This window comes from Neoarius graeffei, chromosome 13 (genome assembly GCF_027579695.1).
Source record: "Neoarius graeffei isolate fNeoGra1 chromosome 13, fNeoGra1.pri, whole genome shotgun sequence".
In the NCBI taxonomy this organism is placed as follows: Eukaryota; Metazoa; Chordata; class Actinopteri; order Siluriformes; family Ariidae; genus Neoarius; species Neoarius graeffei.
The window spans coordinates 50743300-50768328 of record NC_083581.1 but is presented as its reverse complement, the minus strand read 5'-3'; the positions used below and the strand labels follow the sequence as shown (position 1 = coordinate 50768328).

At 41.1% G+C, this 25029-nt stretch overlaps 1 protein-coding gene across 1 annotated transcript in view; it reads left to right on the top strand.

The window, feature by feature from the left end:
* Positions 1-999: 999 nt before the first annotated feature.
* Positions 1000-25029, top strand: part of phactr3a (phosphatase and actin regulator 3a) — a 43547-nt gene continuing 19517 nt past the window's right edge. Inside the window, exon 1 of the mRNA XM_060936670.1 lies at positions 1000-1099. Within this exon, the coding sequence (XP_060792653.1) occupies positions 1000-1099 (100 nt within the window). The remainder of the gene's footprint in view (positions 1100-25029) is intronic.

Genomic DNA, 25029 nt, shown 5'->3' with positions numbered 1-25029 from the left:
GAAAAAGTTTTATTTTAAAGTAGAATCTTTGAAATTTTTACATGAATTTTACATGGAGGGTTTTTTTTTCTTAGTATTTGGCATGTCCCCTCACCCATTTTTTTTTCCTGTAATAACAGTACTCACTGAAGCTGACATGGACTCCACAAGTTTGTGCAAAACCTTATGATTCATTTTAGATAAAAATCCATCTGAGTGTCTCTGAACACATGTTTCGCTTAGGCATGAGGAAAATGTGACCTTTTGTACAAAGCAGTGAAAATGGTCAACATCACAGAGGGAGGGAGATGGATGGATGGATGGATTCTTTCTTGTCTCATTCTAAATGTCTATGATTTTTCGTCTTTCTCAAGATTAAATAGAATAGGAATATAGCAAAACAAAAAACAAACAAAAATAAACCACCCCAACACTACCACCACCACCAACAACAACAACAATATTGAAACAGCAGATGAATCATCTTGGGTTTAAAATACCTGCCTGTCTATTGCTAAAATCTTTTGACAATATGGATACAATAACACATTCAATCAACGATTAGTCTCACTGTACTCTGAACACCACTGTCTATTCATTATCATGCTCAACTGTAATCCAAGCCTCTGGCTGCAGTGTCACCCTGTTACCACTGGGATGATGTCGGGTTATTTCAATTGCACACATATGGAATATGCCATTTAAATAAAACACCCCATTAATAAAAGCCCATCAAAATATAAACCAGGGTCGTATTAGTGTTACTCATACAGCAATAGCAGTTCATGGAAATCTGTGCACTCTCCCTGCCCCAATCTACAGGAGCGCATCAACACCCCCCTCCCTTACGCACACACACACACACACACACACACACTGCCTGCTCTTCCAGTGCAAGCATGCTCGCCGGATGCTTGGATCGAGTCTCTTCGCCTTCACCTTCTCAGTGAGCTGACCTTGATTGCCTCTTACAGCTCCACACGTTTTTATTTCTAATTCCTGCGCTGTAGCGCGTCCTCCATGGCTTCCTCAGACGATAAATGCATGCTGCACAGAGGCAGGTCTCAAAGTGACCCGAACATCCTCAGCGAGTCGGGCATCGATCCCACACACAGTGCAGGTGAGCTATAATGCGATTTATTATTGTCTAAGGATGCCATTAACACGAGCGCTGTTTCAGTTTCTGCGCGCAATGGAGACTCTCTCCCTCTCTCTCTCCGGTGTTAAAGAGGCTTTCACTTAAGTGGTGCTGATGTTGCGAAACGGAAGGCGAGCGCGTGAACGTTGGAAGAGGCTAAATGAAATCACCAGGCTGATCCTCGATCTCAGGCTTTGCATAAACACAAATCAATGCACATCTGATTCAAGCACAAGAATAATATGATTGCATTATGAATGTCACTCTCTGGGTCCATGATGAAGCAGACAGAATGGGTTGTGTTGCTTTGTATTTTCAGTGAAGAGACAGAGGCATATCCTTTGTCTTTCTGTAGTGCCACAGGCTATCATCTATCCTAATATAAGATCAGGTTTGTTCAGTAAATAGCCTAAACAATAATGGTTATATATTAAGCTACAAGAATGGCTGGGGATCTGATGTCTGATGCTATTTGTTATCACTTGCCTACTGTGCATTGTTGCCTCTATAAGGATGGAGGATTGAATGTAATAAGTCAGTCGGGATGAGGATGGGTGGAAATTGGGCTTCACTCACTGGAGAGCACTTTTTCTGACAGATGTCCATATCGTGCTATCTACATCATTTTTATCTATCAGTCTGTCCGATGTGCAACACACATCCCATATACAGTATGTCTCCTTTACTTATTTTGTAGCAAACCTTAATGAAGTTTTAGTCAATCATATACTTGCTCTTTCTCCTAAAACGGGTTGTTCTGAGCAATTTGAAGCAAGATTGTTTATTACTTGGCATATGGTTTTGTTGTTGTTTTGTAAATCATATTCTATACTATTAATCTAAATCTAAGTCATGGCCATCCCATTTAATCCTGGTTGTGACCTCAGTGGTAATGAAGCAAGGCCCTCTTGTTCTGGCACACTTGACACTCAGCAGGTGTCCAGCACAAAGACACAATTGTAATCCATCTCAGTTTGTTAGTCTGAGTATGTAGGCATGCACAGTCTCTTTCCCCTAGACTTGATAAGTACGGCTTATTTCAGAGTGTGACCAACAGAAGAGATGTGGTTGGGTAACACTGCAGTTTCTGCTTGATTATGTTGTTCACATCTATCACAAAAGTGATAAGCCAGTGAGCAAAAAATACCCTGGAAAGTGACTTTGTTCAACAGTCTGGCAAGCAGACCTAGTATTAATGTCACCCCTAGTGAGAGTCAGCTTCATATATTTCATACGAGACATTTTTCAGGGGTGTGCATGACTCACAGAAAGCCATTTAATCTGTATTATTCTCGGGGAACTATGATTAGCAGCTAATATTTCTGTGCAATGTGCCATTCTTTTGTTTGTCTAGAAGGTTATTCTGCATTTCCCTGAAAATTATGCATTTGATTATGTCTGGTTCATAGATATTATAATTAATAAGTGCCAGAAAGAAAAAAAACCCACAGATGCCAGAAGTGATTAGAAAGAAGCTGAGAGAAAGAGAGTAATGGAGTAAATCTTCTGAGGTTTGATAATGACTCTTGGTTCTCATTGACTTACGCTAGTATAAGGTAATGTTGGTAATGCATCAGTTTCTCCCTCAACTAAGAGATAATTCATTACAAAGCTTAAACTCCATGTGCCAAAAATTTCTCATATACTTTGTGTGCTAAAGACTTGCTGCAGCGCTGGAGGAAAGTTTTAAGTGCTTGCTGTTATCAAAACAGAAAAGTTCTTTGATAGTTGTTGTTCTTTCTCCTGTAGGAGCTCCAGGTTGAGGGAAAATCGCATAATGAGGTTAACAGTATGTCGCATCTTATAATGAATCATGCAATCAGGCTAAACATGTCCGTCATCATTTCTAGCTTTATGTCATATATTCATCATGGCTCTTGATCTTGAGACTGCTGATAAGTTCTCTGCTCTTGAATAAGTACAGGCAATATCTTGAGCATAAATATCATTTTTTTAAGCTTGGTTCCTGAGGACCTTACAGTTATTATTCTTAGTCTGGATTCTCTCATTAAATTGCCTTCGGTTGGGTTCACAGAGGACCTCCTGCTACATTCTTGTGCATTTTGTCAATATTAAAGAAAAAAAAAAGCAGATGAGCCCATTTGCAAGAAAAGCTGGACTGAATGACAGAGACAACAGGTGAAAAATGTCAGAGAACAAGGAGTCATAATGAACAATAGTGCACGTAGGAAGACTCTTGGGCTGCTGCCAGCAAATACCTTAAAATAGATGATTTTTATTTTCTTCAGCTTTTACACAGATCTGATGTAGAATTTAACTGAACACTGTTCACACAGAATTTGAGTGGAATTAGGAGTATTTCTTTCCAAAGTATAATTAGTGATAACTTTCAAATTATTATACAGTCTGATATACAGAACATCAGGATGATTAGAACATTCGTCTGTTCATAAAGGTAGCACCATGAACTATGTAACATCGCTAATTACTATGTAATGAAACATAAACTGTATTTTCCTAAGGCAATTTTTATTTGGTGGCAATTATGGTGCTGAAGTTCATGAAAGCATGTATGGCATAAGACATCATTAAAACCCTGTTAAGTGCCTTTTAATTAAGGCTCTCCTGAAATGCTGCTGTATTTAGGTCTTTTAATGACTTTCTCTTTTGGGACTGAATTTAATACAGATTAGTCACTAAGGCCTATGTCCCTGAGTGCTGGTCAGAAATGCATCCTGGCCACTTTTCTCCTAACGGTGGGCTATGACTCATCACTCGCTTCTAAAACCACTTGAAAGAAAGAGCTGGTTCTCTATAGCAAGGTACTGAATAATGTGTGACAGAATGTGTAATTCAAAGGTCTTCATTCAGTCTGATCCTTAATCAATCATGTTTCCTCGATGAGTCAGTGCTTTATGTCTATTTATTATATTTTTACATCCTCACCCCATAATTTATAACAGTTTATGTTGGTAAAATGAAAAATGATTGGGTTTTTTTTTCACTCAATCTGGTCATATAGGATTTAAGCATAAACTTTAGTTTTATAAATAAACCATCTTTTTTTTTTTTTACAAGATTCATAAACTGTTATTGTGGGAAATTTATGTCAAACTGTTTTACAGCATAATGGCTTCATAGTGACTTGAGGATGCTAAGCTGTGAAAGAGGAGATCATAGATTCACTAGGGTCAGCAGGTGTCGTGATGCAGCTTGTACCCTAATATAGCAGACATAATGCAATATTGATAGGGAAAGTGACAAAAATATCCGAGTTCCTCAGGAGGTACTTTGTATCTGAACAGGGGGTGCTGCCATTAACTAACATCAGTAAAAATTCACGGCCTTCAGCAGAGAACAGAGAGTAAAGAACGTAAATCTGGACAGCCTATGCTTAATGGGTTTTTTTTGTTTGTTTGTTTCATTAAGTTTATTGTTATAGTTAATAATCCAGCACGTCAGACGCATCTTAAGTGTTTGACAGTGTCTTTTTCTGCTGTGTGTGTGTGAGAGAGGATAGGTGGAAGTAGTCTCATCTCATCTCATTATCTCTAGACGCTTTATCCTGTTCTACAGGGTCGCAGGCAAGCTGGAGCCTATCCCAGCTGACTACGGGCGAAAGGCGGGGTACACCCTGGACAAGTCGCCAGGTCATCGCAGGGCTGACACATAGACACAGACAACCATTCACACTCGCATTCACACCTACGGTCAATTTAGAGTCACCAGTTAACCTAACCTGCATGTCTTTGGACTGTGGGGGAAACCGGAGCACCCGGAGGAAACACGGACACGGGGAGAACATGCAAACTCCGCACAGAAAGGCCCTCGCCGGCCACGGAGCTCGAACCCGGACCTTCTTGCTGTGAGGCGACAGCGCTAACCACTACACCACTGTGCCACCGGAAGTAGTCTTATGTAGCTAAATGTCATCGCTTCACTGATTCAGGTTTCTGAGTATCGGGAATTATTTCCTTGGCTGCCAGTAAAAATCAGGTTATCCAGTCAAGTAGATTTTTATAGACCTGCCATATAAATAGTCATTTTCGTTGGATAAAACTTATTTTGAAACTCTTCAGTGATCCTTAAACCATTGCTCCTATATATCATACACCGCTCAGCCACAACATTAAAACCACTGACAGGTGAAAAGTGAATAACATTGATTATCTCATTACAATGGAACATGTTAGGCAGCAAGTGAACAGTCAGCTCTTGAAGTTGATGTGTTGGAAGCAGGGAAAATGGGCAAGTGTAAGGATCTGAGCGACTTTGACAAGGGCCTAATTGTGATGGCTAGATGACTGGGTCTGAGCATCTCCAAAATGGCACATCTTGTGAGGTGTTCCCGGTATGCAGTGGTTAGTACCAACCAAAAGTGGTCCAAGGAAGGTGAACCGGCGACAGGGTCATAGGTGTCGAAGGCTTATTGATTTGCATGGTGCACAAAGCCTAGCCCATATGGCCCAAACCTATAGAAGAGCTACTGTAGCACAAACTGTTGAAAAAGGTTTTAGCCAGCATTAACTTTTTCAGCAGTTTGTGCTACAATAGCTCTTCTGTTAGATTGGACCATATGGGCTAGCCTTCGTGCCCCATGTGAATCAATCAGCCTTTGACACCCATGACCCTGTCACTGATTCACGGTTGTCCTTCCTTGGACCACTTTTGGTAGGTACAAACCACTGCATACTGGGAACACCCCACAAGATCTGCCATTTTGGTGATGCTCGGACTCAGTTATTTAGCCATCTCAATTTGGCCCTTGTCAAAGTCACTCAGATCCTTATGCTTGCCCATTTTTCCTGCTTCCAACACATCAACTTCAAGAACTGACTGGTCTCTTGCTCCCACCCCTTGACAGGTGCCATTGTAATGAGATGTTCAATGTTATTCACTTCACCTGTCAGTGGTCATAATGTTATGGCTGATTAGTGTACAACAGTTTCAAAATAGACATTACAAATGAGATGGAAAGAGAAAACACAGAATTTGGAATATAAATATCAGTATACATACAGAATCAGGATATAAATATAATCAGAGAATGTTGAGTGTAGCTATTTATTTTAAAATATGCCGCTTTTACTCACAGCAGCTGCTAATATGACCACTTAAACCCACTGATCTAAGGTATAAAGTGGTATGAATTAATGGCTGTATGTAAAGTATCTCATAATAACACACCCAAGCATTACAGACGCATGGATATTTTTCTCTCCTTGATGTTTGGATCTGTTTAACAGGCTTTGTGTTTTTTGGACTAAAGTTAGCAATATACACTGTCAGGCCAAAAAAAGGTTGCCATTTGGATTTAAATAAGCAAAGATAATTACTGCAGTGATTAATGTGTTTCAGCTGGCAATAATTCTTTTAACCCTAACTGATACACTGAGTAGCTTCTCATTTCTTTCACAACCATGTTGGAAGACGTATCCCATGGTCAAGGAAAAGATGTTACTGTATTTCAGAAGGGTCAAATTATTGGCCTGCATCAAGCAAAGAAAATGAAGGAAACTGCTGAAATTCCTGGAATTGGGTTAAATCCTGCCCAAGGCATTATTAAAACCTGGAAAGATAGTGGTCAACTTTGTGGAAAAAAATGTAGTCTGAAAAAATTTCAGCATGATCATGATTGGAGATCACCTAAACACTTGAAGTTGAATCATTTTTTAAAAATTGCTACATTTAACAGTGAATATAAGAGCATTTTCCCATGCACTAATGTGACGAGAACCCAGAGGATTAGGGCTAAACAGCTGTGTGGCCATTAAAAAAAAAGAAAGAAAGAAAGAAAGAAAGAAAGAAAGAAAGAAAGAAAGAAAGAAATTGGGGAAAACAGCTTCAATTTGCTAGGGAGCATAAAGATTGGACTCTGGAGCAATGGAAAAAGGTCAAGTGGTTTGATAAGTCCAGATTTACCCTGTTCCTGGGTGATGGGTGCATCAGGGTAAGAAGGGAAGCACATGAAGCGATGCACCCATCATGCATAGTGGCCACTGTACAAGCCTCTGGAGGCAGTGTTATGATCTGGGGTTGCTTCAGTTGGTCAGGTTGCAGCTCAGCAATGTAATGTGGCAATAAAATGAAGTCAGTTGACTACCTGAATGTACTGATTGACTAGATTATCCCATCAATGTTTTTTTTTTCTCCCTGATGACACCGGCATATTCCAGGATGACAAGCAGTACAAAAGTATTGACAAAAGTACTAAGCAGCAGGAGAATCCTATGATCCCAGGATTCACTGGGCACAAATTGTGAAAGAGTAGTTCAGGGAGCATCAGCAATCATGTTCACACATGAAATGGCCACCAGAAGGACCTGACCTTAACCCCACTGAAATTCTTTGGGATGTGCTGGAAAAGACTTTACTAAGTGTTTTAACTCTCTCGTAATCCATACAATATCTCAGTGAAAAATTAACCCAACTCTGGATGGAAATAAATGTTGCGACGTTGCATAACGTTGTTGAAACAATGCCTCAGTGAATGCACGCCGTAATCAAAGCTAAAGGTGCTCCAACGAAATATTAGAGTTTTTATTATTTATATTAGAGTGACTTTTTTTTTTTTTTAGCCAGGCAGTGTGTTTGCAGATGTCATTTTGAGCTTGCAAAGTGGCAGGAGCTTCTCTATATCTGAGAAGGTCATGCCTTGGAGAATTTGTTTTGGCTTTTTGGACCATGCACTGAGATGAAGGCTTTAAATATATTTAATCTAACTGTTATTAAAAGTATGAAGCAGTTTGATACCCAGCAGGCTGCTGGGAGAATCCTGTGAATCATCAGTTTATGATGTGATTTGTTAAAACACAGTACACTCAGCAGTGCAATTTGTGATTCAGTGAACTCTCCATGCTTGCAACAAAAATATGATTCACTCTATCTCGAGTCTGAGAAATAGCTATGCTTATAACCAGAAGTTTGTTGCTAGGAATGTACAATGTGAAATATTAACTGTCACCTTTCCCAATTACTACAATGACTAGAATTCCTTTTTGGATTTGAGGGGATCCTTAAACATGAATAATGAGTTTTGTTTGACTATTCCTATAAATATGGTCAAGAATCCAGTGTAGCATTGACACAACTCTTCCTGAAGCCCATTCTAAATATTTCTGTTCATCAAAAATGGAAAGAGTCAGTAAATAAGCAGGTATTGCTGTCAAAGTAGCATTGAGGTCCAACACATCTTTTTATAGTGCAACAGGCAGAGAGACAGGTAGAGGGGGGGGAAACACTCTTGGATCGTCTTATGAAATCTCCATGGAGAATCTGTCATGGCTGATCAGTGGTCAGTGGTGACCTTCAAAAATGCATTGCTGTAGCACTTTGCACTCAGTTACAATAGGGCTAATATTGACTAGGTGAAGGATGTGATGGTGCTCTTTTCTGCACATAGAATGTTCCGGAAATGGCATTGTCTATTCAAAGGCTGATTCATAACAGTTCATAGTCGTTGATATTAGCGGGGCTCTGCTGGGTGGTAATGATTCAGTAGATGGTGAAGTCACCCACTGAGGCACTGTGTGTGTTAAACAGTAAGAGCATCACTGTGACGCAGCCTAAAGAGAACAGGATAGAGCTTGAGCTTAGGAGAGACAGAGTAAGCGAGAGGAAGGGTGGGGAGAAAGGAATGAAGAGGGGGAAGGGAGGTAGAAAGGAACAATGAGGAGAGACAGTCTGGAGGAAATTACTTTTAAGTTACTCATATGCAGCCTGTATAGAATCACTGCGCAAACATAATGTACAGCCTAAACAGTGGACACGATTCTGGATATACTTGTGTTTAACCCACCAGGGGGTTGTAAGTGTTGTGTTCAGCAGCTAAGCTGGCTGAAACTACACTGGGGGCTTATGCTGCATCATGCTGTAGCAGTACATTGTAATAGATACTCTGCAAATTGCAATCATTTATATTCCCTATGTGTATGTATAAAAGGCTATGACTGGCTTTATTTAATTTTTTAGTGAATGAAGCACTGAGAGTAACATTTACAGCCTGTTAATTCATCCAAACACCTACACAGAGACAGATTTCAAGTACAACCCACTCAATAGTATTCTAGTATTTCTGGTTTTCTTGTAGTAGCATTAGGAGTGAATGGTGTGAGCAAAAAGAAGCTCATTCTATCCATCAGCTATATGGGTTTCAACACCATAGAGAGCACCAGATTACTAACACAAATATTCACAGACACACTCACTTATTGCATTAAAATTCTGTACACCTTTAGGACAAAGGGCTGGAGAGTCCCTAAATTGGAGGTACTCTCTAAAGTTCTATATCAAGCCCTTCAGTTGAGTGTTCATTTCCTAGGAAGGTTTCCAAGCAGAAAATTTTAGGAAGCTAAGCGCCCTCAATCCAAAGAACCATAAAAGTATTACAGTGATCACTGTTTTTGTGGATCTCTGACCATGGTTTATAAGATAAGATTTGCTCGTATGCAGGGTAGGATCTCTAAACATCCCAATGTGTCTGTGTTAAAACGTGTTAAATATTGCTTACATTGCTAACAACTGAGATGAAGATTATACTGGTGTCTTTAAAATGCATTTTGGGCTTTACACTTCTGTGCATTACTTTATCTTTAGCTATGAAGCACTGATATAATTGTATATTAAAGTGAATTGCATCAACAGGCTTGACTGTTAAAGATGATGGGCTCTTACCTTGTAGATGTTTTGTCTTTTTTTTTTTAGTACTCCTTTTTGCCTACTAACCATGAGAAGATAATGGGTCATGATGCATTGAGTTTATTGAGATTGGAAACTGATTGTATTAACTCCTATTTTCCTTAATTTAGTTATGTAACTTATGCAAAAGCAGATCATTTACCTCAAATGAACCCCTGGCATTCGATTTCCGAGAAACACTTGAGTGAACTCAGCAAATAAGATTTTACAGTGTATGTGTTTTTAGGATTGGTCTGATTCAATTTAGAGGAAATGACAATAGAATGTTTTCTATATGAGAGCCCGCCCACCTGATTTTGTTTCTTTTTTTCCCCACTACTGAGTGAGGACAGAAAGAGCTAAGAGAGAAAAATAGTGTTTGTTATGAATTTAAAAGTCTGAATTTCCTACCAGATATAGAGTTTAAGTTTACATACACCTAGACTAAAGATATTCAATCTCAGTTTTTCACAACGCCACACATTTCATGTTAACATCCATTTCCTGCATTAGGTCAATTAGGGTATCTACTTTATATTCATAAAAAGTAATTTCAAAATAATGGCTACAAGACAAATTTAGTTCAGCTTTTATATACTATAGCAGATTTTAAGTAGGTCAAATATTTACATACACTTGAATAGTATTTGGTGGCATTGACATTTAATTGCTTAATTTAAATCAAATGCTTGGGGTAGTCTTCAACAAGCTTGGCATTTTCCTTTGCCTGAATTTTTGCCCATTACTTCTTACAGAACTGGTATAACTCAGTCAGTTTTGTTGGCCTCCAGACCCAGTTGTGACATTCTGACTGATGCCTTTAGGTGTTGATTCAGTATTTCTAAAAAATCCTCCTTCTTCATGATGCTATCTATTTTCTGAAGTGGACTAGTCCCTTTTCTAGGAAAACATCCCCACAACATGATGAACTCCCATTCTTCAACATTGGTATGGTGTTCTTCAGATTAAAAGACCTCCCTTTTTCTCCATACATAGTACTGATCACTGTGGACAAACCATTTACTTTCTGTTTCACTGAACCAGAGAACATTCCTGCAAACTTCACTATTTTTTTTCTTTTATGCTGGTCTTGGAGTAGGGATGACTTCTTTGCATGATAGCCTTTAAGGCCATGGCCATGTACGGCACACTTGAAGGTACCGTATATGTACATACTTTGGTACCTGATGCCTCTAATGCCTTCACCGGTTCCTTTGTCGTCGTCTTTGGACTCAGTTGAACCTTTTGGACCCAAGTTTTTCCAAGTCTCAAGTCTTTTTCAAATCTTTGCACAGCATAAATCTTTAGCACATAAGATAGTAATTTACTATCTATGTTTAAAGGGGAAGGATAAAGACAACAACAAATTCTGCTTTGTTACTGCTTACATGGCAGAAAAAAACTTCCTACTTACAGACATTCACAACTGTGACTCTCAGTAAATCCTGACAGTTTCTGACCTTTATAGATATTTGTTCCACTGTATTTACATTAGGGGTGCAACAGTGCAATAACCACAGAATCCAATATCAAAGTTTGGGTATATCACAGTATCCTCTTACAGGTTCACATTTTCAAACAGGATAGCATTTAATGGCATATAACATTACGGCGTCTGTGCCAGTATTAAATTATTTTGTCAGGAACACTTCTAAAATGGACTTAAGAGAGCTGCTCTTATCTTTGTATAGCCTATAATATAATGGAGAAATGCAGAAATTTTACCAGGCATGTATACAGTTTAAAAAGTATACAATTCTCTTTACATGTTTTGCTACACATGGAAATGTGATGTCACATACCCAGTAGCATGATAGCAATGCTATAGCTATTTTAAATATTCTTTTAATGGTATACCATCATACTGATCTACCATCACATCCCTAACTCAAATATTATAGTCTACTTTAAGAACATTCCAAACTTTGTCTGGTTTCATCTGTTTGTTACTTCAAAGTGACCCTGTGTAATGCCTTAGACCCAAGTGCAAGGATCATCAGAGACTCATTTTATTATTTGTTCCACTTGGAGACTTCATATGGATACTATACCAGAGGCAGTTTTCTATGGACAGATGGCTGCACAGTTGTTGAGCTTGGGGGTAAATGACGAAAAGAACAACAAGTTTTCAGCCTTCTTGCAAAAAAACTCTAAAGTATATTATGTCCTAAATGGTACAGTTGCAAGTAAGCTAAACATAACTTGTGAATATAAAAAAAATGGCAAATATTGCAAAAAATAATAAAATGTTGAAATGTATGCAATTAATAGAAAAATACACTGTCTAGATTGAATTGCTTTACCAAAATAACAACTCATATCTGTTGGCAGCTTCCCCGATGGACTTAAATACCAAACATGCATGGCACTGTGGGATTTTCCAAGCTAAAAGATTAGTTTGTCAGGTGAAAGTAATAAGGATGCTGAAGATACATTTGTAGTGGGTTCTTTGGCATGTCTTCAATATTAAAAGCACATTTCATTATAGCGTTATTAGATATTCATAGCTTGAGGTTTCGATGCTCTCAGACCAGTTGACTGGGTCAGTACAAATGGAAGCTATACATTACATTTCATTTGATCCTTCGATCATCAGCTAGGGGGTGTGCGCTATATAAATATAACAGTTATTCCACAAAATCGAGTCATACACGGGCTGATAGCCGATGAGGCATGTAGCGCCAAGGTGGCTGTAAGCCATGTACGATGAGATTGAGTGGAATAACTGTTTTCTTCTATCCACATTCACTGGATTTTGAGAAACAGAGCATTTTTATTTTTAGCAAATGTGATAAATAAATAAAACCTTTATACAAAACGTCTGACAAAATAATTTCCGCTTAGAATGTAAACAAACCGGCAAAATGACAGTAGCAATTTATGAAAAATTCTATAATAATAATTCTTGAAAAATAAAAACAGATACGTTCTTCCAATCAAATACTTTTATTCCATATTTTGTTACTTTTTTATTGGGGGGGTTTCTTCTTTTTTGGCAGTTTTTTGTTTTTTGGCAGTTTTTTGGCAGTTGGCAAACAGAATCAGAATTTATTGTCATTGTACCAAGTACAACGAAATTAAAAGCTAACCTTCAATTGCAAGACCACATAAAAATAGAACAAGACCACAGAGGAATAGAACAGCAAAAAAAAAGAAAAACACCCACAAGACCACATAATATAGAAGAGTACCCAAAACATACAACACACACAACATACAGTGGTGCTTGAAAGTTTGTGAACTCTTTAGAATTTTCTATATTTTTGCATAAATATGCCCTAAAACAGGGCTTTTCAAAGTGTGGGGCGTGCCTCCCCTAGGGGGCGCCAGAGTTCTTCAGGGGGGGGCACAACGTGAGGAAAAATAAACCAGAATAAGTTACTATTGCGGACATTTAGCGAACTTCAGCTAGCCTTTGCCAGAGACAGAATGGATCGATTTTTAGTACCTAAAGCTACAGTGAGTGAGGAGACAGAGTCTGGGCCAAGCAAAAAAAGAAGGAAGTATGACCACGATTATTTAAAGTTTGGATTTTCATGGACTGGATCTGAAGATGCTCCACTGCCACAGTGTGTTGTCTGCCAAGAGGTGCTAGCTAACGATGCTATGAGATGTTTAAAATGTGTAAAACAAGATGTTTTTAAAAAAAGCACAGATGTTTAAAATGTGTAAAAAAATGTTTTCAAAAAGCACAGATGTTTAAAATGTGTAAAAGGAAAAAATAAAAATGTGTACAACAACCATTTTTTAAAAATACGAATGGAACATTAAGTATAGCAACAACAAAAATTGTAAGGGGGCGCTGTTGTTTATTTGCTGTCTGAGGGGGGCTGACTCTCCCACACTTTTGCCGCTTTTCCACTACAAACGCGGCTGAGTCGGGCTGAGCCGTGCCGTGCTGAGTTGGGCTGAGCGGGGCTGTTGGAGTTGCATTTCGACTACAACCGCGCTGAACCGTGCTGGATGGAAGTGGGTGGACACATTGGGTGGAGTTAGCGAAAGTGGGTGGACGTCAGGTGATGTCGTTAAGCAGCGCAAACAGTGACATCAGTGATCTTTTAAGCGGTAGTCTCACGACCCGAATAGTAAACAATAAACATGGAGGACATGGAGTCGTTAGTGTTGCTGGTCTTGGTGCTGTGGCTTGTTGTCACCGACAACGCCAACAGATACTGGCAAGAGCATATAGATGAGGCGAGGCGCATAAGGCTTCAGAAATTCTCGTAATTCTTCTCCTTCCGGGTTTGCGGTGTTTACAGATCCCAGCGCGCTCGCGGGGCGTGTGTGGGCATGTGAGGACACTCCTCCTCACCAATCAGTGCACAGGGGAGTGTCTCCTCACGCCCCCAGCCTCACTCGGCACGGCTTGGCTCGCTTCAGCCCCACTCCAAAACGGTGCGAGTTTTAGGGGCTAAGCAGGGCTGAAGCGAGCTGAGTCGTGCTGGTTTTTGGTAGTCGAAACGCGAGCCGTGTCAGGCTGAAGTGAGCTGAAGCGAGCTGAAGTGAGCTGAAAAAGGGTAGTGGAAAAGGGCCATTTGAAAACCCCTGCCCTAAAACATCATCAGATTTTCACACAAGTCCTAAAAGTAGATAAACAGAACCCAGTTAAACAAATGAGACAAAAATATTATACTTGGTCATTTATTTATTGAGGAAAACGATCCAATATTACATATCTGTGAGTGGCAAAAGTATGTGAACCTCTAGAATTAGCAGTTAATTTGAAGGTGGAATTAGAGTCAGGTGTTTTCAATCAGTGGGATAACAATCAGGTGAGAGTGGGCACCTTGTTTTATTTAAAGAACAGGGATCTATCAAAAGTCTGATCTGTCTTTTCTGAGGACCTCAGAAAAAGCGTTGTTGATGCTCATCAGGCTGGAAAAGGTTACAAAAGGAGAACACTGAACAACAATGGTGTGCATGGCAGGGTTGTAAAGAGAAAGCCACTGCTCTCCAAAAAGAACATTGCTGCTCATCTGCAGTTTGCTAAAGATCACGTGGACAAGCCTGAAGGCTATTGGAAAAATGTTTTGTGGATGGATGAGACCAAAATAGAACGTTTTGGTTTAAATGAGAAGCGTTATGTTTGGAGAAAGGAAAACAGTGCATTCCAGCATAAGAACCTAATCCCATCTGTGAAACGTGGTAGTGGTAGTATCATGGTTTGGGCCAGTTTTGCTGCATCTGGGCAGGACGGCTTGCCATCATTGATGGAACAATGAATTCTGAATTATATCAGCAAATTCTAAAGGAAAATGTCAGGACATCTGTCCATAAACTGAATCTCAAGAGAAGGTGGGTCATGCAGCAAGACAACAACCCTAAGCACACAAGTTGTTCTACCAGAAAATGGTTAAAGAAGAATAAAGTTAATGTTTTGGAATGGCCAAGTCAAAGTCCTGACCTTAATCCAATCGAAATGTTGTGGAAGGACCTGAAGCGAGCAGTTCATGTGAGGAAACCCACCAACATCCCAGAGTTGAAGCTGTTCTGTACGGAGGAATGGGCTAAAATTCCTCCAAGCCGGTGTGCAGGACTGATCAACAGTTACCGGAAACGTTTAGTTGCAGTTATTGCTGCACAAGTGGGGTCACACCAGATACTGAAAGCAAAGGTTCACATGCTTTTGCCACTCACAGATATGTAATATTGGGTCATTTTCCTCAATAAATAAATGACCAAGTATCATATTTTTGTCTCATTTGTTTAACTGGGTTCTCTTTATCTACTTTTAGGACTTGTGTGAAAATCTGATGTTGTTTTAGGTCATATTTATGCAGAAATATAGAAAATTCTAAAGGGTTCACAAACTTTCAACCACTGTACATCTACCAAAAAAAAAAGAAGCAAAGTGCATAGTGCATTTGTTATTACTGCACTATCGAGGTAGATAACTAATGATAGATAATAAATGATATGGAACAGTCAACAAGGAATGGGGTTAGTGCATGTTAGCATTCAGCAGGATTATGGCTCTAGGGATAAAACTGTTCTTGAGTCTGTTAGTCCTGGACCTGATGCACCTGTAGCGCCTCCCAGAAGGCACAGCAGGTCAAACAAATGATGGCTCGGGTGAAAACTGTCCTTAGCAATATTTCTCACTCTGGTGAGGCATTGAGAGTTGTAGATGTCATCCAAGGTGGGGAGAAAGTGGCCGACGACTTTCTGCACTGTTTTAACCACTCTCTGCAGCCTCTTCCTGTCTGCTTCAGTGCAGCTGGCATACCATACAGAGATGCAGTATGTCAGCAGGCTCTCAATGCAGGATCTGTAGAAGGTCTCCAGCAGCTTACTATCCAGGTTGTTCTTCCTGAGCACCCTCAGGAAGTGTAGTTGTTGCTGGGCCTTCTTGAGAACTGCCGTGGTGTTTGCAGACCAGGAGAGGTCTACAGAGATGAGGGTGCCGAGATACCTGAAGGTGTTGACCCTCTCTACACAGTCACCATTGATGTAGAGGAGGATGAGGTCAGCCCTGTTCTTCCTGAAGTTGACAATGATTTCTTTAGTTTTTGAGGTGTTCAGTAACAGATTGTTTGTTGAGCACCACTCTGTCGATGTCAAGACCTTGTTCCTGTAGTTCATCTCATCACCTCCTGAGATCAGCCCAACCACAGTGGTGTCGTCAGCAAATTTAATGATGGTGTTTCCAGGGTAGGCAGGGGTGCAGTCATGTGTGTAAAGAGAATAGAGTAGGGGGCTCAACATGCAGCCCTGGGGAGAGCCGGTGCTGAATGTGCGGGAGGAGGAAAAGTGAAGGCCATGTTTCACTGTCTGGGAGCGATTTGTCAGAAAGTCCTTTATTCAGGAACAGGTGAGTGAGGGAAGGCCCAAGTCCAGCAGTTTGACAACTAGTATGTCTGGGATGATGGTGTTAAAGCCGAGCTGTAGTCTACGAAGAGCATTCTCACATAGCTCCCATGCTGCTCCAGATGGCATAGGGCAGTGTGCAGAGCTGTGACTATGGCGTCTTTAGTAGATCTGTTTGCACGGTAGGCATACTGATGTAGGTCAAAGCTGGGAGGGAGACATGCTATGATGTCTATGCTATGACATATGATGTTGAACCAGCCTCTCAAAGACTTTGTGATGACAGGTGCGAGAGCGACTGGGCGATAGTCCTTGAGGCTGTCTATGGTAGGTTTCTTTGGAACAGGGATGATTGTGGATGATTTCAGGCAGGATGGAATGACAGCTTGTGACAGGGAGAGGTTGAAGATGGAAGTGAAAATTCTTGAGAGCTGGTCAGCACATGCCTTGAGCACCTTCCCCAGCACTCCGTCTGAACGAGCAGCTTTCCTGGGGTTCACTGCCCTGAGCACCCACCTCATATCCTCAACAGTCAGTGAGGAGAGGCTAGGGGTTGGTGCAGGCAGCGGTGGAGTGGCTATGTGCTGTTGTATCTCAAAGCATGCAAAAAAGCAGTTCAGCTTCTCTACCAGCAATACATCTGAGCCTCTGGGTGTCACTACATGGCCTCTGTAGTTGCCAATGCTCTGTATGCCCTGCCATACCTGCCGTGGATTGTTGTCTAAGAGATGGTTCTCTATCTACCTCTTATAATCCGCCTTAGCATCCCTTATTCCTCTCTTCAGATCAGCTCGGGCTGCACTATACAGAGCTCCGTCACCTGAACTGAATGCTAAGTCACGGGCCCTGAGGAGCGTGCGGACATGGCCGGTCATCCAGGGTTTCTTATTGGGGAAGACACGTATGCATTTCACCACAGTAACATTCTCGATACAGAACTTGATGTAGGATAAGACAGACTCTGTGTATGTTGACAGGTCCTCATGTTTGAATACATCCCATGCAGTGTGTTCAAAACAGTCCTGTAACTGAGAGAGTGCAGCCTCGGGCCAGGTTGTAAAAGTCTTTATGGCTGGTGGTGATCTCCGTCTGAGGGGGGTGTATGCTGGGGCGAGCAGCAGGGAGAGGTGATCTTACTGGCCTACTGTAGGTGAGGGACGGGAATAGCTCTGTAAGCATGCTTGATGTTAGAATAAACATGGTCCAAAATGTTCCTCCCTCTAGTCGGGCACTTAACGTGCTGGTAAAAAGCTAACCAACTAAAATGTGCATTACTGGCACCGACTGGGCTGGAGTGTGGAACAGGAGAATATTTTATTTCTATATAAGGTCTGATAGTTGACTTGTCAGTGTAAACCCCCCGATGAAGTCCTTGATTGTACTGACAGTGTGTTTTGAGTCATTGTCGTGCTGCATGATAAACTTCCTCCCAATTAGATTGGATGCATTTCTCTGTTAACTGGGAGACAGAATACTTATGTTGACTTCTGAATTCATTCTGCTGCTACCATCATGAGTTACATCAATAAAAATTAGTAAGCCCTTTCCAGAAGCCTGAGCCATGACACTACCTCCACCACGCTTGATTGATGAGCTAATATGCTTTGGATCATGAGCAGATCCTTTCTTTCTTCACGCTTTGGCCTTTCCATCACTGTGGTAGAGGTTAATCTTTGTTCCAGAAATTTTGTGGCTCATCCCTGTATTTATTCATGAATTCCAATCTGGCCTGCTAATTCATACTACTGATAAGTGGTTTGCATCTTGTGGTATGGCCTCTATATTTCTGCTCTCTAAGTCTTCTTCAGATGGTGGATTGTGATACCTTCTTCCCTGCCCTGTGGAGGTTGTTGGTGATGTCACTGACTGTTGATTTTGTGATATTCTTCATAGCTCTTACAGTGTTTCCGTCATGAACTGCTGCTGTTTTCCTTTGCCAACCTATTTGATATTTGGCTGTTAGACACTAGTGGTTTCTTTCTTTTTCAGGACATTCCAAATTGTTGTATTGGCTATGCCCAATACTTGGGCAATGGCTCTGATTAATTTACCCTCTTTTGTCAGCTTCAAAATGACTTGCTTTTCTCCCATAGATAGCTCTCTAGTCTTCATGTTGGCTTACTCATTGTAACAACAAATGCAATCTTTACAGGCAAAACCCAGGGCTCAAACCAAGACTAGATATTCAAAGCTATTAATTGTTCAACCAATCGAAGAGGACACACCTGAACAACAAGAAACACCCATCAGTCACATGTTCTAGTATATTTGATCATTTTGAAAAATGGGTGGGTTCAAACAAACGGTACCATGTACCAAGTTGTTTAGCACATCTAGATGTAAATATCAGTAAATGAAAGCTGAAATTCTGATCCGTCATCTCATTCATCTTTCGAGCTCAAACCCAAATGTGTTCAGTGTATACGAGAAACAAAAGAATTGGCTTTTCTGTTCCAATACTTTCAGCAGAGACTTTTTTTTTGAGGATGTTTTGGAGCTTATGGTCAAAACAGTACAACAGGAGTACTTGGTAGTTATCTGCCACTCTTTTTCCCATTTCAATAATTCTGTGTTGTTTTCTTCCCTTTTGTTGGTACAGACAAAGGTCACAGAAAGGCTGCTGTCTGGCCAGACCTTATCTTATAATCTCATACAGAGACAAGGTGGTCAATGCAGCAATGAGGGAGTGTCTATTGTGGCTCCACTCAAACGTTAACTCTTGATGCAGCTCTCTCTGTAGAGAAGCATTCTGAGACACAATGCCAAACGGCTCTCAGTCAGTTCAGCCTCTACCAATACTGAAATGCAGCTTTGGCTGAGCAAACAGAAAGAGATGGCCATCCTGACTCTGATAGCCAGGACCACAATATTAAGCCATGCAGTCAGTAATGAATTGAATAAAGTCACTCTCTTTCAGCTCTGGTGTGGCATTACAATAACAGCCTCTCAGCATTTGCCTAGCATAGCCTGAAAGGCTGAGAATGAATGAATAGATTACACAGGCATCAGAGTATAGCCAGCCAATAGCTATTCTGTCATGGAGGCTCCCTTCTAATGATCTCTCAGTCTTTCAGATTATTTATTCTGGTTCATTTTAAATAGTGTAACTAACCTATGCATATCATATGTGATACGAGATCATGTGTGGGTAGGAAATCGTGTATACGTCGTGAGATAAACCTGATACAAAAGCATATTTCAAATAAGATTTTCACTGCATTAAAAAGCATAAATAGTATAAATGGTGTCTACACATCTAATGTCTAGCAAATTCATCTTAAATATATACTTTTATATATTACAAAATATTTAGATTTATTTACAGTATTTTATTGATTTAGATTTTAAAATGCTGCTTTGTTGACATACCTACAAGTAGAAGACACTACATTCAACTGAGAGTGCAGTCTTTCTTTGGTGTGTCCGGATAGTACATAATTATTCAGCGTGACAGGAATATTGTTTCTTTGAAGAAATAAAAGTTGAATGCCTTTTTAAACCTAAAACATGTTAATTTTCTTGTGGTATGTGTACGATTGTCTGGCATTTAATTCTACTGAATATATACATTTTGAGCCATACAGCTGTGGCATTGCAAGGAGGCCAAAATCAAATTCTCTTAACATGTACACTTTATTGTAAAGTTGTTTTTTTCTTTTATATTTTGACACTTTTACATTGTAAGTGGGCAGCACGGTGGTGTAGTGGTTAGCACTGTCGCCTCACAGCAAAAAGGTCCTGGGTTCAATCCCAGTGGCTGACAAGGGCCTTTCTGTATGGAGTTTGCATGTTCGCCCCGTGTCTGCGTGGGTTTCCTCCAAAGACGCAGGTTAGGCTAACTGGTGGCTCTAAATTGACCGTGAGTGTGAATGGTTGTTTGTCTCTATGTGTCAACCCTGCGATGACCTGGTGACTTGTCAAGGGTGTACCCTGCCTCTCACCCATACTCAGCTGAGATAGGCTCCAGCTTGCCCACGACCCTGCACAGGATAAGTGGTTACGGATAATGGATGGATGGATGCATTGTAAGTTATTTATTATTATTACTTTTGTAACATGTTGAAATTCAATTGGGACCTTACTCTGTATTCTTCCAGTCACAAACCATTTTCCCTTTTTTCTTCATGTTATTTTGTTATATGTTATCTTGTTCTTTTGTCTTTTTTATGTAACGAATCAAAATAAACTAACCTTTAAGTGTATCACCGTTTCGTTTCACTTCGTAGATGTCTTGTTTTCTGTTACTATGCAAAATCTCACAGCACCTTATGCCCCATCCATCACAGGTTCACCAGTGAATAGATTACTTGGGAGGTGCATTACATACATCAGGCACAGCAGTGTTGCTGGGATTTTTAAATACCTCAGTATCACTGCTGAATTGAGGACAGTCTGCCAAACAAACAATGTCCAGCTAATGTCTGGCAAACAGCAGTCTTGTGGTCAGAAATTACAGTTGACTGAAGGGATATAAGACAATTAATGCAAATTGGGCATGGACTAAAGATCAACTATGGTACCTAACCAACATGTTAGATGTCTCCAAAACAATGTATACAGTGTATAAAACCCTAGCAACGTTGCAACACCTGATACCAGATCAGCTGCAATGGTTATCCTTTTCCAATCCTAGATACGGTAGATGTGGTAAATTTTACATACTATTAAAGTGGTAACAGAATGTAAAAATCTTGTGAGCAATTCAAAGTATCCCAGTGCATTGTCAGAGTATTTCTTTTTCTCCCTGGTATACTGGATTCATGTTCTGACTGCACTGGCGTGATTAAAATGCTCTGCTTTGCTCTTTCATGAATAAACTGGTCTCCCGTGGATTTTCCTGAAACACTGAAACACTCCCATGCTGGAATGGGCGTATCTTTTCCAGTTGCACACTCCTTTTTTTTTTTTTAACTGAAGCTTGTGCTTCAATTTGTAGCAAGAAAGAAAGAAAGAAATACTGCATTAAATGCATCTCAGATTGGCCCTACGGTTGTGACCCACCCATTTATTCTATTAAGAAGGGTGGTGTGCTTGATTACATGTTTATTATGAATAGCCGGCCCGTGATTGGCTGGTTGTGATCTTCTGCAAGCACTTCCGTATAGCAACAGCCACCCTTCTCTTCGTAGCCCCGCCCATCATCCCCCTGCTGTACACTTTCTCGTAGCAACAGCCCCTCGCGCAGCTCCAAACACATACTAAACAGGATGTCCAGATTAGATTAGATTAACGGTAGGAATATATGTGGTAGACTCAATAAACTATATATATATATATATATATATATATATATATATATATATATATATATAGCGCATTCCCCAAAATATCTACTGCACAATTAGCATCCATCTGTTGCTCATTAATAATTAAAGAAAAGCTTTTGGGATTTACCAGGTTGTTGTAGTCTATATCTAAATAAAAAGTAAGGATAGGACTATCCAAAATGGTGTCCGGGTGCTAGTACTATGTGGTATGCACTGCAGCATATAGTAAGATATGCAGCATAAGGTTTGGGACGCAGCCTGTGTCTCTGAGGGGCGCGCGCGCTGCTCGCATCCGCGTCAGGAGTAACTGTAACCATGTGAACAGCTCGCGCAGGATTTGCCGAACTACAGCGAGCTGTGCGGTTCTGTAGGGCTTGACCCGGGTCACGTGTTTTATTTGGGCAGACATAGGCTCTAGAGGCAGGTCGAGAAGAGGTCCATACACTCAGTCAGTGAGCACAGAGAGCAGTGGAGCTCTCCTGATTCCCACTGACGGCGCCGTTGTCCTCTGCCCACAAAACGCTATTTTAAGAACAGACAGTTCGGCTTGTGTGCTGAGTGAACAAGGCGGGTGTGTGTGTGTGTTTGAACCCGAGTTGCCTTCCTCGCAGTCGCGTGTGAAGAGCTGCACCTTCATTATGGTTATCTATCTATCTATCTATCTATCTATCTATCTATCTATCTATCTATCTATCTATCTATCTATCTATTCTGTCTGTCTACATACACTCAGGCTGTGTTATCTGCTACACCTTACAAGGCATACTTGTTCTAACTGTCGTCTGTAGGTCATAAGGAACAGTTTAACCCCAATGACTTTACTGGAGTGGCAATCTAGGGTGGGTCAAAATACTAATTCACATCCATAGAAAATGATATTCAAGTCAAGTTTATTTCTCATCTCATTTCATCTCATCATCTCTAGCCGCTTTATCCTGTTCTACAGGGTCGCAGGCAAGCTAAGCTGGAGCCTATCCCAGCTGACTACAGGCGAAAGGCGGGGTACACCCTGGACAAGTCGCCAGGTCATCACAGGGCTGACACATAGACACAGACAACCATTCACACTCACATTCACACCTACGGTCAATTTAGAGTCAACAGTTAACCTAACCTGCATGTCTTTGAACTGTGCACCCGGAGGAAACGCACGCAGACACGGGGAGAACATGCAAACTCCGCACAGAAAGGCCCTTGCCGGCCACGGGGCTCGAACCCGGACCTTGCTGTGAGGCGACAGTGCTAACCACTACACCACCGTGCTGCCCCTTTATAGAATTTGCATGACTTAAAATATGAGCTAATTTTATCCCTAATCTATCCCCAATGAGCACGCCTGTGGCGATGGTGGCAAGGAAACACTCCCTCAGACGACATGAGGAAGAAACCTTGAGAGGAACCAGACTCAAAAGGGAACCCATCCTCATTTGGGCAACAACAGACAACATGACTGTAACATTAACAGTCCTAACATAAAGTCAGTTTCGTTGATACTGTAAACCCCCCACCGACGGAAACCCGAGCACAAAACCGTTCACGACAACCGTAGTCCCAAAGTCAGCAAGTCAACTGCAGTCCCCAGCCACAAAAGCACCACTGCAAGAGTCCAGAGTGTCCTCCAGGCGCGACCCCCAACTGTCCACATGGGGCCGCCCTCCACAGGAGCGATGCGATGAGACTCCAACCAGACACAGGGCACCAGGATGGATCAGGCAGGTCCGAGGAGCAGAAGAGGTCAGCATCTCGATCCCAGGACCGACATGTAACTCAGAGGGACAGAGTTGGGCGTGGAGGGAGAAAAGAAGAGAGAGAAAACACAGGTTGTTAGGTATGCCCAATGTCACCTGAATAAGTAGGAACAGTATACATATTGCACTGCATACAAGCAGGGTCTCCGGCAACTAACTATGACAGCATAACTAAAAGGGGAGAGCCAGAAGGTAACACAGGCATGAGGGAGCCCCGGGACATAAAGCAGCCAGCCACTACACAGTCAACAAACTCAAGTGAGCAAGCAAGTGGGGACTGACAGCATCCATACATCCCAGTTTACCAAAACACTATGTCTGAGGACCCTCCAGATCTACTCCTTTACCTCATAAACATTATATGGTTACACCTGTTGTAGTGGTTAGCACTGTCGCTTCACAGCAAGAAGGTCCTGGGTTCGAGCCCAGCGGCCAACGAGGGCCTTTCTGTGTGGATGTTCTCCCCATGTCTGTGTGGGTTTCCTCTGGGTGCTCCGGTTTCCCCCACAGTCCAAAGACATGCAGGTTAGGCTAATTGTTGGCTCTAAATTGACCGTAGGTGTGAATGTGAATGGTTGTTTGTTTCTAGGTTAGCCCTGCGATAACCTGGCAACTTGTCCAGGGTGTACCCCGCCTCTCGTCCATAGTCAGCTGGAATAGGCTCCAGCTTGCCTGCGACCCTGTAGGACAGGATAAGCAGCTACAGATAATGGAGGGATGGATGGATGGTTACACCGGTCTGTGTTTGGTCTGAGTGGGAGCCTGAGTTACACATATAAGGCACACAACTAAGCAATGCAACATTTACTTGTCATCTAGCAAGATGCAAAAAAAATAAAATAAAAGCTACTTTAGCAACCATTGAAATTAGGCTACATCTTATTAAGTACACTAACATTATGAATTTAGTACCATTACCTAATGGCAATTAATCATGAACTGAAGAAATGCAATGCCTCCGAATAAGGAATATTGTTAATGTATTTAAAAAAAGTTTGAACAGTGTTTGCTCAACTTATCATTGTGGTCAGTGGGGCCAAGGAGTAGTGTGTTAACTAGTTGACTGTGCTTGTTTCAACCTGACATTACAGTTGTTCACAAATTGGACTTTGATTAAATTAACTTTCAGATTTCACAGGGATGTTATATCGAGCATTGGGTTATTATTCAAGCTAGCCCAGTACATGAAGCTTTCTCAAGTCCTTCAGTTTCAGATCCTATATAACTGCAATGACGATGAAGACAACATAATAATGGGTGGCATGGTGGTGTAGTGGTTAGCACTGTCGCCTCACAGCAAGAAGGTTCTGGGTTTGAGCCCAGTGGCCGACAGGGGCCTTTCTGTGTGGAGCTTGCATGTTCTCCCCGTGTCTGCATGGGTTTCCTCCGGGTGCTCTGGTTTCCCCCACAGTCCAAAGACATTCAGGTTAGGTTAATTGGTGGCTCTAAATTG